The 19,323-nt window shown below is 44.1% G+C and overlaps 1 protein-coding gene across 8 annotated transcripts in view; it reads right to left on the bottom strand.

Annotated features, from left to right (window-relative positions):
- RAPGEF1 (Rap guanine nucleotide exchange factor 1) overlaps window positions 1-19,323 on the bottom strand; it is an 85,122-nt gene that overhangs the window by 33,470 nt on the left and 32,329 nt on the right. For all 8 annotated transcript variants that reach the window (XM_032130550.1, XM_032130552.1, XM_032130554.1 and 5 more), the window contains exons 3-9: window positions 15,174-15,352; window positions 12,323-12,479; window positions 7,844-7,932; window positions 7,312-7,464; window positions 5,803-5,926; window positions 4,327-4,510; window positions 3,238-3,753 (exon numbers count right to left, since the gene is read on the bottom strand). In XM_032130550.1, coding sequence (XP_031986441.1) covers window positions 3,238-3,753; window positions 4,327-4,510; window positions 5,803-5,926; window positions 7,312-7,464; window positions 7,844-7,932; window positions 12,323-12,479; window positions 15,174-15,352 — 1,402 coding nt within the window. The remainder of the gene's footprint in view (window positions 1-3,237; window positions 3,754-4,326; window positions 4,511-5,802; window positions 5,927-7,311; window positions 7,465-7,843; window positions 7,933-12,322; window positions 12,480-15,173; window positions 15,353-19,323) is intronic.

The following is a 19,323-nucleotide window of genomic DNA, read 5'->3' as shown; positions in this document are numbered from 1 at the left end:
GGACCCAGCTCTCCCTGCAGCCACCAGTCCTGGAAGCAGCACTCAGCTGCAGGAGAGGACCAGTGCTTGCTGGAGTCTAAAGGGGTTTTTAGGAGATGATCAGCACTAAGGCACACCTGCAGTAAGGTGAGGCACAGCAGCATGCCCCCGGAGGGCTCGCTGACAGCCCAGCCCAACCCTGGTGCTGTTGGCAGCTGCACCGGGAACAGGCACAACAGATCTGTGTGCATGTGCAAGAGCCAAAATAATGGGCATTCTTAAGCTATACCACACATCAACTCACTGGAGAAGTCATGGTCAAATGAGCCAGTCGTTGCTGTCACCTCTGGGAGGAGAGCTGTTCTTCACAGAGCTCACATTATCCGCTGGCTAAGCCCAGCCTGCCCTCAGCGTGGTTCCTGCAGTTAAATACCAGCTGCTCACTGGGCACCAGGCTGCGTTTTGTTCCCACTGACAGGGAGGGAAACATGAATAAGTGCCTCACCAGTAGTTTCCAAGCTGTTTGGGGAAAGGATCTTGTTATTTCTGACTCTGGGCTCTTAATGGCAAAAGCTGTTCCCTGTCTGTGCCTTGTTCAGCAGGAGCACGATGCTGGTGCTCAAGAAGTCTGGAGTAATTTGCCCTTAGCACAGTAACGTGTACTCTTACAGCACAGTAAAATAACCATAACTCATGTCAGACTAAAAGCCCTATCACTCCTCTGTTTAAATTATACAGAAGTCAACTCTTGGAGGTCCCTCTGAGCACAGCTCACGGCAATACACAAGGTTAACTCAAGCAGATCTTCTGTATATTACCAGCAAAAAGACCACCAGAGTCTCTGCTGCAACACTTCCTGACAGCTACCAAAAGATGACCCACAAGAAAGGCACTACAACCAAGGCCCATTTGTGTGAGCTCTGGATCTTTTTAGCAAATCCATGCATCTCCTCCAGATCTCAGGAGCTGCTTGGGGTTGTGGAAGCAGCCCTGTGTGATTACACAAGAATATCTACATGCATCAGCCTCTGAGCAAAAAATATCCTGGGTGTCACCACAGAGCCTGAGTAATGTCTGACCAACCTTTTAAATGCTGAAAATAAAAGTAAAACCAGCAACCACAAATCTGTGGAGTGATGTACTGTGGAGTAAAGACAATCTAAAACAAGTTCTCAGCATTACATGAACGCAACAAAAAAATCTGCACCAGTCAGGTATCAGCCCAAGTTTTGCAGCAAGGATATTATATCAAATCATCAGAGTTGACAACACATTAGGTCACAGCTCCTACCTCTCCTAACAATGCAATCTGATCAATACTCCCCAAATTTCTGATAGTGCCAGATTACAATTAACTCTAATCCAACATCAAAGAAAATTCACACAAGGCCTCAGTACTGAGGTTAAAGCTGTGCTCAGGTAATAATGCAGATTGCTTTTAAACTTGTTTTCAAGTAATTCTTCGACATCTTGTGTGATACCAGAAAACAAAGACATGGGGCTTAAAGACAAGCAAACAGCCCAGATCTCTCTTTCAAACGCCAAACTGCCTCTTACCCAAGATTCAGCCAGGAATCTCCCCTCCACTGATGCTGCCTACGTGCACAGAGGTGCATCTCCCTGCATCCATCCCAGCCTGAGTGGTGTAACAGCCATTCCTCATCACTAACAGCAGATCCACAAGGATCTGAGCCTGCACTAACGTGCTCTGTATCACAGCCCCCGGCTGCTCATACTGCAGGTGAGGATTTAAACAGCACAAGCCGTAACAACCAGCCTTGGCTGTGCCCCGTGCCACCATTTACTTCCTTTCTGCTGTCCACAACCAACCATCTCAGCTCCTTTTTTAGCTCATTTTAGTGTCTTTAACTGCTTGATTACCAGAGAGGAACTAAAGAGATTTCCTGCATATGGGGAAACTGGATGACCCTCACTTTCAGGTCAGTCAAGCCATGTGCTCTGAGTTAAATCCCTGAGGGTTACTAAAGTGGACTGGTCACTTAGAGATAATGGAAATGCTTTTAGACAAGGCATATTTTTAAAGAAGTAACTGACAAAGTGCACTACAAAGGAATGGAGAGAATACACTGTGACACCACATCTCATTCCCACCTTATCCATAGAATCACAGAATCTTAGACTGGTTTGGGTTGGAAGGGACCTTAAAGAATCCAGTTTCAATCCCCCTGCCATGGGCAGGGACACCTTCCACTAGGCCAGGTTGCTCAGTGTCCCATCCAGCCTGTCCTGGAACACCTCCAGGGATAGGGAGTCCAGAACCTTTCTGGGCAAAAATTCTTCTCAGTAACAAGTCTATAAACTGCAGTAAGGAGCCAGAAGGCCAACTCAGCACTTTGAATCAGCTCTCCTCTTGGGCTGCCAGCCGTGCAATGTAATGCTCTTCATCCAGATCTTGGATACATTACCTCCTCATGCAACACACACTGCAAAGCCAGCCAGTGACCAGTAAACCAGTATCTGCTGGATCTCACTGTGTAGTCCACAGCCTTCCCCAGCAGAGCACTGTGGCTGCCTGTTTGGCAAGGAGGTTTCACATTTTTCAGCCATGAACATTAAGGAAATCAGAAGAAGGTTGTGAGCTTGAGATGTGGTCAGCCCTGGTGTGCCAGGAGTCTGGCTGGGGACAGAAGCCTTTGCTTTTAGAGGCTGCTTGTTTTAATGATGTGGGAAATTCTCAGGCATCCAAAGGAAATGAGATCCCGTAGCAAAACAGCAGTACTGGACTCCAGTTAATGGTGTTGTCTTGCACAGCTATGTGGGTGACTGTGCTCCTATTGCCAAGTAACTCATCTGGCAAGGCTGGGTTTTGGACAGAAAAGCAGTCCTTTCTGTGAGCTCTTGGACACCCAACACTTCTCTGCAGTGGGAAAACAAAATTGGGGAAGGGGGGGAGGGAATGGACTTAAAAAGGGAGAACAGACCAGAAAGATCTGCAAGGTAGAGTGCCTCAAAGATTCACATTCAAGTAAACAGAGAAGTAAAATGGTCTCACTACAGTAACGAAGATGCTGTGTGATTCCAGATCCCTTGGGCCTGCACCAATCTTGGCCCCAGGAATCACTCCCTGCCCACCACAGGTCTGACATTTCCCTTCCACGTGTTTGACATTGGCTGACTGCTTTTGACACTCAGACTCACATAAGCAAGAGCATTACCACGATCACCACTACTTAGTGATGATCAGAAGCACAAAAACTGCAAGGTAAAAGTAAAACTCAACCACAGGAACTTGCTTACTGTGTTTGTTTTTCTTCTCTGGCAGAGGTGGCGGCTTTTCTGGGTCACTGTTCGAATCTGGAGCAGCAAAATCAGCAATGAATTCCACTGGTCCTGAAGAGTTTCCTTGCTGGAAAGGCAGAACAGCAGCAAAGGGCGTGAAGGGTATTGATGGGACAACCACGGCATTCTGCAGGTCATCCTCGGAGATGTTGTCGTACTGGGAAGGGTGCCTCTCGTAGGACACCCTGCAGCCCGAGTTATCCAGAGTCTGGGAGGCTGCACTCCTCCTCTTCTTCTCTGGTAAAGCTGGAGGAGTCTCTGTTGGCTGCGCTGCTCCCGAGAGGCTGCAGAATTCCAGTGGAGGAGAGCTGCCCTGTGGGAGCTGGAAAGTGTGTCCATGGAAAGGGGAGCCAGACTCACCCAAGGACTCTGGCAATGGGCTGAGGATACCTGGCCCCTGCTGAGGTATCTGATCAGCGTTGGAGAGGTCCTGCTGCAGGAATTCATAGTCTGGATCATAGTGATCTGATTGATCTGGGTAAACAAGAGAATGATGGATTAGTTTCTCTCTTTTGCTGCTTAGCCCTTCTCAGTTCTGTCCCACCCATTCCATCAGTTAATTAATCAGTTCGTTTTAATCAGAGTGGAACTTCCTTGCAGCTGGGACCATCTTTTTACACCTTCTGTAACATCCAGACTTCATGTAACTCATAATTAATTCTTTATACTAGCAAACAAATAGCAAAAAGTGAGTGGGTAGATGACTGCAGACATAATTTGTGTCATATTTATATTTTTATTTTCTTTTCTAGCATGTAGAAACAACATTGCTTTAGTCTACCAGGACTGTCATTTCTGCAGACAGGGCTGAAAGGAAGAGAACATTCCACTTGAGAGCTGAATTGAGTTTGAGCACAATCACCTACAGCAAAGGAAACACAACCCCCTGGGCTTTTTCCTCGGACAGAACAGTTCTGCACTGAACTGCCTGCAGCAACTCCAAGACAACAGCTGCAAGTGCAGTGCATTTACTGCATCAACTTCTGCACCTCAGCTGTGGCAGCTCCCCAGTGAGAGGGACAGGGCCCCCCCACCAGTCCCTCTTACCCAAGGTTTCACAGCTTGTGTTGCGGGAGCACTGGCCGCTGTCGCGGTCCAGAGAGGAGAGCTGCTCATCAGACTTGCTCAGTTTGCCGATGCTGCTGCACGGAGACAAGCGAGGAGACTCCCCCCCATAGGAGTGGCTTCCACCTGACAATCTCCTCTGGGCATAGCAGTCAACATCAAAATCCTTCAGGATTAAAAAAAAAAAATAAAAAAATTAAATCATCATCACTCTTGGCAGCTCGCTAATGAGGAAGACGCAGCTCGAAGAGCAACGACCTCACAGGAGGGGAGAGGATCAGTGCTGCTGGCCCTTACTAAGCTCATGGAGAACACAGAAACCCTCTGATCTGGTAAACAGCCCATGCCAGGGAGCTGTGTGTGTTCTTGATTTCAAGCAGGGGTTGCTGTGGCCCACACTGGACTGCAGATGTTGAGACGATTACCAAGTTCTTCACAGCTACATGTGTCTGATGACTGCTTGTTGTGACACTGAGACAAGGGAATGACACTGCCAGATCTCTTAGGACATACCTGGGCCTTTAGCAAATACTTGGGTTAGCTCAGGTGTGTGCAAAGGGAAAATAAACTGTAGTGAGATACAACTTTCTGTGCCTATGGCTGTAGTCCCATTTCAGAAATTACCTCAAGCTTATTAACCTGCGAGTGAACCCCTCAACTACTCCCACTCCATCAGAACAACCTTAGTGTGACTGTAGTTTGAACTGAAGAGTGGCCACAGCTTTATCTGGGTCAGCCAAATGACTGTAGAGACTCCCTAAGCCAGAGCTGAGGCTTAGGGGATGAGGACAAGATTTGATTTTTGTGCAATTTAATATGATTTGGGTCCTCACTGCTGAGCTAGTAAGTTCCTGAATGTGTAAAGCAAACCCAGCCATTTACAACCTCATAAACCCCAGACTAGCATAAGAAATGGAATGTGATTAACACACACAACTTTTCCATTTTTCTACCAAAAAATGTACAAATTTCCTCAAAGCACCAGCAGCGGTCAGAGCAGTAACTCAAACTACTGCTTGAGTTAAAAGATGTTTTAAATTGTGACTGGATGAAGACACACTTCTGATCTCACTCAGCCACGTGCTCCCTTGGCCTGTGAGGAAACCCTGGTGAGATCTCAGGGAGCTCAGCCAGCTGCTGTCCCCTGATCTACTGGACATGGCAACACTCAACCACTCCCATCCTCACACTCTGCTACCGCTCAAGGCAACAAAGTTTGTAGCAATTTGTTAATTAAATACAACAACACTGTAAAAAAAAATTAAGCTGTTCACATTATTTACGATACTGCTGCTCCTGCCACTGCCACTCCCACTGCAGGCTGCCTGCGCTGGGCTGCTTGGGACGAGCAGAGACGTGCAGGGATCTGTGTGGCTGCAGGTCACAGCATCTCCCTGAGCTTCTCCTCCAGTTCACAGCACGTTTCCCTTGGCTTTCACAAAGGGTTTATGCCATTACCTGTCTGTTGATCCCAACAGGTAAACTGGACCCACTGGTAGCTCGACTCATGGGGGCCACAACAGCCACTCTGGTTGGGGAAGGCGCCGACTGACGTTTTTTAGGGGGCAGTGCTGGTGGAGGGCTGCAAGACACAACAGGAATTGATGCTTCCATCACTCTTCCAGCAAAAAGACTTTCAGAGGCTTCACAAGTTGTTTTCCAGAAAGCTTTTGTCAGCCAGCAGCTATTCAGCAAAATTTATCCACTGACAAATACCAACCTAAGAATACTCGCACAGGTAAAGTCCTGTTAAGTGATTTATTTTTAAAGGTTGGAAAAGAGTTGGTATTTCTCAAACAAAAACAAATGCTGTTCTAAAAAGTATTTTTAATCCAGATAATTAGCATGGTAATTATTTCCTGAAAAAAAGCAGTGAAAATCCAAATTAAATGTTTTGGTTGACCCAAATATTGTTTCCATTCAGAGAAGTCCCTCCCCCTCCTCAAACCTTCCAGGTCTGAAAAATGCTTAAAGTTTCACAAATTTACAGGACAGGAAAATGCTTTTTTTTTTGGCCTTTGCTTTCTTGGTGAAGTTCAGGGAACAAAAGGGTCAGAGCCTCTCTCACCACGTGCACTGTGAGGGCCCCATGTTTTGGCATGAATCTGTGTCAGACCCACATATTTGCAGTAACTTGTGAGACTTTAACCCTTTGACTTTTAGTTTTTGCTTCTAATGACACATAATTCTGGTAGTCGTCAAGCCTGAGAAGTTCCCAAGGGCACACATACTCTGTTCTTAGAACATACCAGGAAATTTTTATATGACCTTTGAAAATTCATAAAATACACAGAAATGTGATTCTTTTTGTCAGCCACAGACCTTGATGCCGCATTTCCAAATTAACACGACACATATTTTTCACACCAGCCATTAGCACCAGTACGAGAGAAGAAAAACAACACACACACACACACACACACACAAACCTGCAAACTGGGGGTTTTCTCTTCCTTCTCAAAATAGAACACAGAAACTTTCATGTGGTTACTCGTAGAACAGGGTAAGAAGAACCAAGCACAAGATTTTTTTCACACACTGTTGGCTTTCACTCTTAAGCTCACAGGCAAAGCAGAACAACCTGGCTGTGCAGGACAGGTTGGTAACTGCCCCCCGAGGTTAGAGGAACATTTCCCATCAGATACAGCAGCCCAAGACAGTTCTAAGTGTGGAATTCACACAGTTTTACATTAGGTTATTATGGCTTTATGTGATGCCTCTCATGTGTGGACGTCAGGGCACGGCACTATCCTCACATAAAAAGAAGGAGGAAAACACACAAAAAATAGTAAGAGAGACAGAACACAAAGCAAAGTCCAGGATCACGGAACAATTACTCTGGAGGACTGGAAATTCAGAAGCAACACTAACCCTCCTCTCTTGGGCACATTTTGCAAGATTGTTTAAAAACCAACAGGCTGGTAAGAGGCACTGGTGCTCTTCACTCAGCTGGCTGATCAGCATTACCTGTTCTCTGCCACACGAATGCTGGGCAGAGGGGGTTTAGGAGGTGCAACTTCTTCATCCATGGAGTCAGTCAGTAGCTCGTTGGACTGAGTCATATTAGTTGTTTTGTTGAGGATCTCCATTTCTCGGTCGGTAAGGGGAAGTTCTGATGGGCTGCAACATGCAAAACACAGACTGTAGATCATAAACCACAGCTGGAATGCAGCCTGATGACAGATTCAAACCTATTTTAAATCATGTGCTATCAGACAGACACCTAGAGCAGAAGGCAGAATTTGCATCTGCAGGTGGAATTCCATGTGTATGCAGAGCACAGCCTGCACGTGACACAAGGGATGTCTCACTGCCAGATTTTGGTGTCTTTCCTATCATAGCATATTCTCTTTTAGTGATCCTACTGAAATGGATGGGGCTACATAAAGAACACTACCCACCCACTGTGAAGAATAGCTGAATGATTTAACTCAGCTGTCAGTAGTCAGAAATAATCCTTCTATATCAGTCCTGCACACAGAAGAAATCAGTGACCCACCTGTCAGATTTACATGCTGGTAAACTGGGTTTAACTGGGCTTGTGGGAGAGGGATGCTCCTGCTTTTCAATCGTGAGTCTGACCAGCTCCTGATGGATGGAGAGAAGAAAAAGAGAATAATCACTATTTGCTGAATGCTGCACTTAAACATCCTAGAACACAAAGGGATGCTACTGCAGTAAACTCTTGGTTATGGCTTAATGATGGCATGGACACAGAGCTGAGCTGGGTTTAAGTCTGGTACAGAGCCACAGAAATGATGCAGAACAGCTGCTAAGGAGCAGGCTGCATCCAGAGGAAGTTTGGCACTATTTGAGTGAAGTTCATTACCCCGAATGTGTGGGGATTCTGCACAAACCCACGTGTGTGTCTTTTTGCTGCGCTTCCTCTTTCCTCTATCTCACAAATGTGTTCCAGACCACACAACACCCTAGATAATGGTAAATTGGCTTTACATACATAAATATAAGTACAAAACGGTCTTACCCAGTGGAGTATTTCACCTAGCCAAAAACAACATTAAATAATTGCTTTATATTTTATAAATAAGAATGTATTTGTTTCAAAAAGCAAGTTTTCTGTAAAATGCCCGACCAAAAATTTAACAGTGAACACCTTTACGAAAAGGCCTGCTTCCCCTGAAGCCACCTTTTAACACATTAGCAATGGAAGACTTAATCATTCAAGGAGCTACTGCAGTGTCTCTGTTATAGGCAGATAAGGCTCTGGATAAAGAGATAAGGGCATGATAATCCTGAACTCTAAGTCTGCCAGCAGTCAAAGCAACAATCATTCACGCCAGGAAGATGGAGAGAACATTTTATGGATGTCTGAGGCTGACAAATAGATCTCCTGCTCACAGATACAAACACACATGCCCCTGTTACAGGCAGGCTGGAAAACTGGCAGTGTTTCCTGCCAGTATTGGCTTCCCAGCATATTACGCAAAGGAAACTATAAAGGATCAATTTTAATTTTTTTTTTTTTTTTTAAAGCAGCCTGAAGTACAGTGTCATCATTCCAGTATCATACTCGTGTCCTTCTCTATGGAGCTTGGAAACAACTCTCAATGCAATGCAAAACAGCTCTCTCAATGCAGTAGCTGCAACTGGAACGTCATTGCCATCATCCCTCCGAGGAAGGAAAATACTCCAGTTCTGGTAGTTTTACATAAAGCTCTACTGAAAGCTGAAATTCCATGGGTTAACACACACACAACATGAGGAATAAGGTGCAAACACCGTCCAAGTGTCCACCACAGCTGACTTTGGTCTCCATGCTCTACTTACACTCTTGGTGTGAGCTGGTGCTCCAACAGAACGTACACTGTGTTACCCAAAACCAGGACAAACACTCAGCATTCCAGAAGCTGTCCTGGAACATCCCACACAGCGGGAAGGAAGAGGGAACACAAACAGATGTACATGGGGACTAAAGCTATGAAGATGTCCCTGCTGGGACAGAGAGCCCTGGCAAGGAACAGCATGTTCTGAGAAGTGCCCTGATGACTAACATCACTTGACTCTTTTGGCTGCATTTGGCATCATGGGGTTGAGTGATGACACAAGGGATTGCCAACTTTCTGCGCCCTGGACAAAATTCCACTGCTGAAGAGATTTTTGGAGACCCTCATGCACTTTAACAGACTCAGGGCTGGACCCTGTGGGCCTTTTGGATAGTGGCCACAAAGGACTGCAAACGTGCAGGAGCACAAGAAGGGAAATGGAACGTATGGGCATTCAAACCAAAAAGCCAAAATACTCCTTAAACATCCCTCTGAAAAGGCTATGGAAGGGAAAGGGTATTGTCTCCTTTTCCTGACCTTTCTTCACCACCTTAAACCAAAGGCAGGCCAACACTGCAGACTGTGGTGGTGGCTGTGCCACAGCAGCACTGAGGAGCCCCAGACACTCAGGGCTGAAGTGCTCAATTTTCCTATTTTGCCAGTCATAATGAACACACAATTGTCCGCCATATGTGAATGTAGGTTAAAACGGGAGAAAACCAATCCAATTTGGCTCAAACGTATCTTCAGAATGATTCAAACCTTTGGGACTGGGGGAGAAAACCCCTAAGCACCTTCCAGCGACGGCACCAAGGCAATGCACGATTGCCATTACCTGAGAGGATCACTTTCCCTTCAAACTTTGACAAATATCACCAGACCTTGAATGTTTCTCCTCTCTGCTATCCCCAAATGAGAACTAGCATTTGGAAATCACGCCAAAGTCTTTAGCATACACACAGAGGTAATCAGCACACAACTGAGCCAGATGCACATTATGCTATTCCTTATCGGCAAGGAAAGAGATTCCTGCAGCAGTAATTAGAGATAATTAAAGCCTCTCTACAAAGTATGCTACTTCAGCAAGCTGGAAATTCCACAATGAGATGGATTTTTGGGAAGTTATGTAATCAAACCAAGGATTTTTTTTCCTGCCTAGCAAGGCCCTAAAACCTGAGATCGAAGTATCAAGTAACAGAGGTGAACAAGAGACTCCTTTATGCTCAGTTCTGAAAATAAAGAAGTAAGCACTGAAATGTGGAAGTGGATCTTGTGTGATCTGCCAGAAAAACAAAATAGGCTCTGCTGTGGAGAGAAGTGTCTATCTTCTCAGTTCTGCTTCCAGATCTGAAATGTGGCTTGGTCTTTCTAAAATAAACCTTGTTCCTTGCTGTGCAGGAGGTGAGAGGACACTGCTTCCAAATGCTGACCTCTTGATGGGCAAACACTCTCCCATCTCCTCAGATAGCCACACATCTGCTCTAAGGCTGACCAGACATGAGCCAGCTCCAACTCCAAGGCCAAAATAACTTTCAGTCTAAAAACAAAGCAGAGACTGACACAGCCATGCTGCTGAGCAGGGCTGCACAGCTCAGGATCAGCACTGCATGGACATGCCCATGTTGCTCCCAGCCTGGGCTTGCTCATGAACAGACATCCAGGATCTTCCCCACTCTGAGAGCTTCCCCCAATCCACACGGGATGCAGCTCTGACTGAAAGGCAACAGGTACCAAGGGTTTAAATATTGCTTGAAGTCAAAGGACAACGTGTGTCCAAGTCTCCTGCAGTAAGACCACAGAACTCTCTTCCAGATCTGGGGACAACACATCTCTCCATGGAATTGTGCAGATTCAGTCAGAGAGAACTCACCATTTGCTGGGGAATTACAGTTCAGATACCACAGCACAGATTTTCATGTACTGCAAATTGCTGCTGAATTCCAGCGCTAACAGCAGCTGAGATTTTAGGCTCAACTCTTTTCCTCTCTCCCGCTGTGCAAATTTAAGACCAGCTTTATTTTTATAATGTGTGGCTTAAAGTTAAAGAGCATACTGTGCAAAATAATCCTGGAAAATCCATCTTCTTTGAGTGATGGAAATTATTTGTTTCAAAGATATTTATTTAAAAGGCTCACAGAGTAATAGTAGATTTTAGTATCTGTGAGTAACATTAAAGAGATAGCCAGATGATGCAGACACCAAACCAAGAGGCCTGAAAATGTGACAGTCAAAGCTTGGGAGATCCACTTCATTTTTACATTTGGCTCCATTTCATAAAACTGAGTCTGAGTACAGTGAAAGATGCCTGTTCCTGATACATAATTCCAGGTGAAACACCTGCTGCAATTCTTAAAGCACAGTCTCTATCCCAACTTTCCTTGCGTAGTTGATTTAAGCATTCTCCAGTAGATCCAGCCCTGCTCTTGAAAGAGCTTTAACTTCCTCTACAGTTTCCAAAATAAGATGCCCAGGAGATGTGACAGTCTGTCCACTGGTGCCCTAAGCCCAGGTCAAAGATACTTGTACCTGCAATACTAAGAAAGGTGAGTGACCAGCCCAGAGACAAGCCTGGGACACAGAAATAATGGGTACAAGAACCTTACCGGGAGGTAGAAGGAAAGCCAACAGCTTTCCTAGGGGGGAACAGGGAGGGAATGCTACAAGCAGGTCTGACAATGGATACAAAGGTTTCTGTTAAACGTTTCCATTAGCAATGTAAAACTAATCTCCAAGAAACTGAGTTTAGCTCATTACCTGTTCCACACCCTAATCCAGCTGCTTAGAGTGGGGATGTATCACTGACAAATCCCTTGAAATTTCTCTTAAAAGATGGAGCTGGAGTCTTTCATTCTCTGTGGGTATTGACAGGGAGCATTTTCATTTTATTTTACCAAGACAGAAAATGTGCAACCCGGGTCTTGTAATCTGCATGGGAGACTGGGAATGACTCGCTGAAAATTTAATGCAATGCTGAATAAAGATTCATTGCTTCTTCCAATTCATCCAAATGCCAGGGTGAGCATGCTAGAAATTCACATTCAGAGCCAAACTGTGCTAGTCTTTAACCAGCACTCCAAGAAGGAACATTTAACTTATGGAACAGTTGATTTAAGGGGTAGTTTACTGAAGGCAGAAATAAGGCGTTCATATAATACATGTAAATAAATAAAATTTACAGTATTTGTCTCATGTACCTTGACTCCATCCAGAACAGCTTTTATGACATCCTTCACTGTTGTCACCATCTCCTTGTCCTCTGAATTCACCCCCTCCAGCATCACCTGATCAGACCAGCGGATGAGGTTGGCCAGGCTCTGGTACACTCGGCTGTAGCAGGATGAGATGGCAGAACTGCACAGCAGGAGAGGGAACAGTTGAGAAAAAAGAGCAAAAAGAAATTTTGGAGATGTTATCAAATGTTACGGGAGTGAGTTTCACACTGTGCATTTCACTCCTTTGCTCTCTGACACTCAGAATTTGTGTTGAGCAAGTGACAAAGCTCAGGCTTCTCCTCCACTGCAGCTGCTCTCCTGTTCTCTAGCACCAAACTATGACAGTTTGAAGGTACAAACCATCAACAGCTCATTCCCAAGTATCAGAAGGAATTATCTGGGATGCAGGTTAGCACAGCAATGCTAAAAATAATATTCTTTCCATCTTAATTTACAGTTCCATCCTATGCTTTAACTTTAAAGATAAGTATTTAAGCCCTACATTTAAGTTTAAGCTATGTTATTTCAGTATTATCCTTCTTCATTATTAGCTCTCCCCAAAACCACCTTGGATCACTGAGAGCTAACTCTATTCATTCCTTTACAAATCACTGCCTCACTGTTTATAATGCCTGAAAACACACAATTAAAATTACTTCTTTAGAGAAATTGAACTGAATGAATTTCAGGTTTGAAAGAGGAAGGGTGTTGCTTTGTTTTGTTTTTAATGAGAAACAGAATTGAAAGCTATTGTTCTGAAGGGCAAAAAAAGGCGTGTTTTGGAAAGATGACAACTCTAAATAAAAGTTAACTGTAACAACAATGCTCCCAGGCATCTTCCTGGCCATTCTGAAAACACTGACTTCATTACTAAACAAGGTGTGTTAACAGTACTGCTGATGGCAACGCTTCAGCAATTCTTTGTCACGTTAAATCAATTTCAAACTGCATCAAAACCATAAACAGATAAGAGAAGGTGTAATCTTGCAATCATTACTGATACAAGTTGTTCCAAATCTTCCCATTTCTCTCCGGTATCCATTTTACATTGGCTTAACTCCAGTAACTTCATTATCTGTGAGAAAAGAATCAAGCCCTCGAGCTCCAATGAGTTTATTTAGGTGAATGAGGTTTGCAGGACTGGGGAAAGAACTACTGTCAAGTTACAACCAGGGGATACAAACAATGGCAAGGACTTGATTGTTTGGTTGTTGTTTGGGTTTTTTTTAAAAGCTTGCTGCTTGCCATTTGTTCTCATTTCAAATGAAATTAGCTTGGTAGGAGATATTTCCTAAACATCATTTCCCTCCCCCATCTCTTTCTAAGACTTTGATTTCTTTGCCATTAATCTTCAGTCTGCTTCCTTCTAAAGAGGCAGTAATCGAAAGCCCATTTTGTGTGAGATTTAATTACTTTTTTCCTTGATGCAAATGCTTCCCCTAAAGTACAAAGAAGTCCAACAATAATTTTAAGGCTTTCTTCATCACTTTTCTTGCTCACTTTTCTTGAGGGGGATCTGACATCAGAATCACCCCTTTGTGTCCTGCCACTATAGTACACAGGTAGGGAGAGAAGGACACAGCTTTGTTGAGAAAGCCGGATCTCCTTTTGGGTTTTTCGGGAGGCTAAGCAAGGCAAGGCATGCACATGGGATCTGTGCTTTAATGCACCCTGTTTCCAGAAAGAGAGACTGATCACTGTGTACAGGACATTCCCATTCTCACAAGTTTGCTCATTATGGTTCGACAGATCCAACCTGAACTGGATCTTACCTGTCCCAGCCACATGTGTGATACTCACCCATTTCCTCCTTCCTTCTGCCAGAAGCAGCTCTGGCCTGAGCACTGGGGCCAAACACGACTGAGCATCTCTGTTTGCAAAGTATTTAGCACCCCAGGGCTGCCTCAACTACATTATAAACCTTCCCTGTGCCAGCACTGAAATAAGCATCTTAAAAGGAAAAAATTTGAAGATATTTAATGGGAAAACAAATAGGAACAGCACAAAAACTGGCAGGATTTCAGGAACCAAACACCTGCATTTCTCTGCTTTGTTCTGTGCTCTTCTCTGTGTTAACTTTGCTCTTTCAGTATTATTCAACAATGTTTATTTGTTTTCTGTAAATCAATTGCTCCAGCATCCATGGGATGAACACCAATGAGATCTCTATGGCTTGGCAACACCACAAATTCTTATAATCCATGCTGAGCTTGGCTTTGGCAAATTTCTACTGCTTTCCTGGCTTCAAACCCATTGCTTAACTGGTAAAAACATAATGCACATTATCTGTTAAAACATAAAACAATAATCTGTTGAGTGCAGCAGGAATGAACTTGGACTGGTTAATCTGCTGAAGTACATCTATTTACTTCTGTATCTGATCCAGTAAAATCCAAAAAAGCAGTTAAGAGTGCAGGCTCAGACTTCTGTAATATCAGGGTGGATAAACTGAACACAAAAAAGGATTACTCTGAAGATAAACTCCTTTTCCAGGTGAAGCTATTAGATTTGTTAGCTTTTAGGATACCACCACGGACTGCAGAAACAGGAATAGCATCTGAAGAGAATCTCCCTCTACAAAATGATGCATTTCCAAGTTTATGCTAAGAACCATCCCTTCCTCCACTCTGAAAGAAGCCTGATTTGCTTTATCTTTCCATGGCATGAGCTTCTTGACAGCAGGGAATCTGCTTTTAAATGATGTTTGAAAACCACCAAGTAATTAGTAAAAACAGCAGTCACTTCATCGGCATCTCCTGCACGATGCGGTTCTTCAGATAAAGAAGGAGCCTGTTGGTCTCTTGTGGTCCCAAAATCCAAGAAGGAAACTCACCTTTGCTGGATGCGTGGGTCAGTTTGCACCAAGGGCAGGATGGCTTCCAGCACTTTACTTGCTGAGCCTGGCAGCATCTCTAACACTTTGTTATCAATTGCCATTTTGTCCACAATAGTCTTAAAGTAGCGCAATGCACTGACAACCTCCTTCTCCTTTTCCTCTAGCCATGATACATTCTAAACAGGAGAGGAAAAAAAAGGGGAGAGATGTTAAAACTTCAGTATTTTTAAAGGCAGGGTTCCTTTAACACACTCAAAGTATGGTGACACTAAGGTATATTCCAGGAGGAGTGGAAAAAACCCCTTCCACCACAAACACTTTTAAATTGAATTACTACTCTTTCAAAGGAATAGTCAGTGCAAGATTACACCCACACTTCAACTTTCAGAATTACCTGCATTCCAAACTGAAGGCTGATCTTGATCAGTTTTAGGCTAAGATTAACACCACTGATGACATCAAGGGCACTGCTTTGAAACCCACACCCTAAACTAGGAGGGTGAAAGAAAAAACATTTCACAGAATGGTTTGGGTTGGAAGGGACCTTAAAGCCCATCTCCACCCCCTGCCATGAGCAGGGACACATTCCACTATCCCTGGTTGTCCGAGCCCCGTCCAACTTCCAGGGATGGGGCAGCCACAGCTTCTCTGGGCAACCTGTGCCAGGGCCTCCCCACCCTCACAGGGAAGAATTTCATCCCAATATCTAATCTAAACCTGCCCTCTGTCAGTTTAAAGGCAACACTCCTTGTCCAATTACTATATGTCATTGTAAAATACATGAAAACATCCACATAAACTCCACTCTGATGAGCCTCCAACCTAAATCATTTTGGGATGCTGCTGGAACAAGAGAACTCACGCAATTTCCATGAGGACAAACTGTAAAAGCTAAGTTTTGGCATTGGTGAATGAATGCTGCAGAAGGGAACAATTCATTGGAATAAAGTTGAGCTGTGGTCACCAATTTCTGTGCCACCACCAACACCAGAAGAGGAAATTCAGAAGTGATACACGATACCTCAATGGCACTTTGGACTGGGGTATTTTTTGAAAGTTTACAACAGCATGCCTGGAGGACTTTTAGTGCCACAAGTAGTTCCTAAGTGAGATTTAAATTAACTACTGAACACTGCTAGAAAAGGAGCAGAGAGCTTAGCAGAGTCAGATTTCATCCATTATCTCCTCAGTAAATTCAGCTTCAAGAATTAATGACCTAGGGGCATTGTGTGCTCCCCATACTCTTGTCAGCTGTTAAACTGCTGCTTTTCTGCAAAACCAGGCCAGCAGCCCAAAAGGTTTTAGGAAGAACAATTTATAGGCAGCACTGGTTAGTAATTTGGGGCCAGTTGCATAAAAGGATTAGAGTCCTAACTTCCATCTAGCTCCAGCTTCAGAAGTCTAAGTCCCAATCCAAGAACTGCAAACCACCCTGTCATTTTCCATCTCATCTGGGAAGTGCCCAAACTTGGCTGCTGCTTCCCCTTTGGACAATACTTCTCGCCAGGAACCTCAAGTTCTGATCTGCAGCCCACAGTGCCCTGAACTCCCTTGCTGAGAAGCATCCTGGCAACTCACTGGGATAAAAAAAATGACATTTCCCATTTTGCAGGGATGTGCCCTCACCACTGCACAGTTCATTCCAGGATATAGAATCATAAAAACATTTAGGTTGGAAACAACCTCTAAGATCATTGAGTCCAACCATTAATCTATGGAGAGCCTTGGCCTCTCCCGAGAAGGTTTTGCACTTCATATGAAATGATCACACATTTTAGGGATCAGAGAGTCTGTAAAATCCCTGGGTAAGTACGACCATGGTCCAGCAGTCAAAGCTCTCAAACAGAAGTGAAAAAACACGGACTGCAGTTCCTGCTCCGATGGCTGTTTATGGGTTTCATTCAACAACTGTTTCCTGCAGAAAGGCTTGTGACTTAATAGCTTAAACACTCTCCTGGTGCACAAAAGGGATGGGCCTGCCTGAGAGTTCAGGGCTGAGAATGACAGCTGGAAACACAAATCCTTCCGCTGAGCACACCAAGGGATGCGAATCCAGCCACCGGACACTGGCTGGGACACAGCCCTTTTTTCTCTTTTGGGCTTTTTTTCCCTGCTAGTTCTTTGGGTGACATTCCACAGGAGCATGTTCTGATGAATCCTCTTCCAAGGTCCAAAGGTATCATACATAGGTGTGTGCAGGGGTGCACAGAACCATGGAATGGTTTGGGTTGGAAGGGACCTTAAATCTCATCTCCTTCCACCCCCTGCCACACCCTCCCCTAGACCAGGATGCCCCAAGCCCTGTCCAACCAGGCCTGGAACACTTCCAGGGATGGGGCAGCCACCCATCTCTCTTTTGGGCATTAAACAAGAAAAAGCTAAAATTCAGGCAAAACAGCATCTCCTCTCCACACCCTGCCTGACACATATAGATATTTTTGGATGATTGCTGAAAGTTGCCCTTAATAATCAAATTGCAAATGCATTATGTATGAGACACAGCTGACCCAGAAAGGGTCACAGTGAGCTGTACAGAATACACCCAATTACAGAAGCTGGAATCATCCTTTTTTTCCTTACATTTTGGCAGTGTAAAACCTATCATAAGCCTGTATATAGTACTGAAGGACACTCTTGTTCCTACAATATGCCCTAGGATAAGAATCACAGACAGAGTTCAGGGGACAAAAGGAGGTTCTGAAAACAACTCCCCCAGTGCTGCTCCTACCCAGGTATAAAGGGGAAGAGGAGAAGATGATGTTTGCACGAGCTAAGCATATCCTTCAGCTTACACATCATGATTTTACATTAATTTTTAGTATTGCTATTTCTGCTCTACACTGATTATCTACTTAAAGAGCACAAAAATAGCATCTTAAGTACTTAAGAGGGAGAAAAGGACGATATTTGGTTTATCAAGTGAGCCTTCTGACAGAAGATCTGTCGTTTGTCAACTGATGTCTATATTACAGTAAGAAAACCTGGCGACAATCCAGGCACATCCTCTTCCCCACTCCCTTCACACAAAGCTAATGAGCTGACTACATCCAGTGAATTGATTAGTTGGACAGTAGCTATTAAAATAGGTAAGGAATGAGCCAGAAATCAACAATATTTCACAGCATAAAAATGAATGCAGCTTAAATAATCATGTACAGTAATAAAAATTATGGCAAGTGTTTTGTTTCCCAATTTTAAAAATCCCAATCTGTACATAAAAAATGGTTTTAATGTCCAGCATGGCTTATTAGTATATCCTCTTGCACTGTTTTTAGGGGAAAAATAGAAGAGCAAAAGCTTAATCTATTATTAACAATTGCTATAGACCACATTTTGAAAAGGGCTCTTCATTTTCTAATGTATTTAATGTGGTCACATATCAGTTTAAAGGAAGGCCTCTAAATTATCTCAAGATACCATCCTGAACCATCATTGGAATTAAAAGCTTTAATGGAGTACAGTCACTGGGGTTTTTTTATTTTGTTTTTTAAATAACACTCAGCAATGCAAGGTGTTTGGCTCCCTAGAAAGCATATCCACAGCTTCCTGGGGGAAAAAACCCACAGTCTGGGGAAAAAATCCTCACCATCTTCCACCTCATGGTGCAGAATAGGGCGAGGAAGCGCTGCAGAGACTTTTCTGGGTGTTAAGCAAGTCACACAGTCTAAGAAAACTTTATCTTGCTGGCTGCTCTCAGTAACACTACAACAACTCTCAGCAGAGATAATCTGAAGAATTCTGCGTGTCTGGCACTGCACATTGGATGAGACTTTTAACAGCTGAGAATGGTGTTTAATTATCATAAACAACCTCGACTGTTCTCAACTTCTGGCTTCGATTTGTACTTGAGAACTGACTGCAACAGTGTTGTCACAGAGATAGTCTCCAGCTACATAATCAGGTCACAACAGGAGAGGAGATAACACAGATCAGTTTGTGACCTCATTTCTTAGAGGACCTGGAGTACGTTTGGTCTGAGGAACACTGTGCTGGATCAGCAGCTGCCTGAACACATCTGTGCGACTCTCCCCGCTGGTGTCATCAGAGATTGAGCACATCTTTGGACCAGCTTCAAGGATGTGCTTGCTTGAGTCTGGGGTTTTTAAAAGGGTCACACCCCAAAACCAGGCAGCTATTTGGAAGCTTT

Source organism: Corvus moneduloides, chromosome 21, assembly GCF_009650955.1.
Source record: "Corvus moneduloides isolate bCorMon1 chromosome 21, bCorMon1.pri, whole genome shotgun sequence".
Taxonomy (NCBI): Eukaryota; Metazoa; Chordata; class Aves; order Passeriformes; family Corvidae; genus Corvus; species Corvus moneduloides.
Note: the sequence above shows the minus strand (reverse complement) of the source record. Positions and strands in the feature narration are given on the sequence as shown.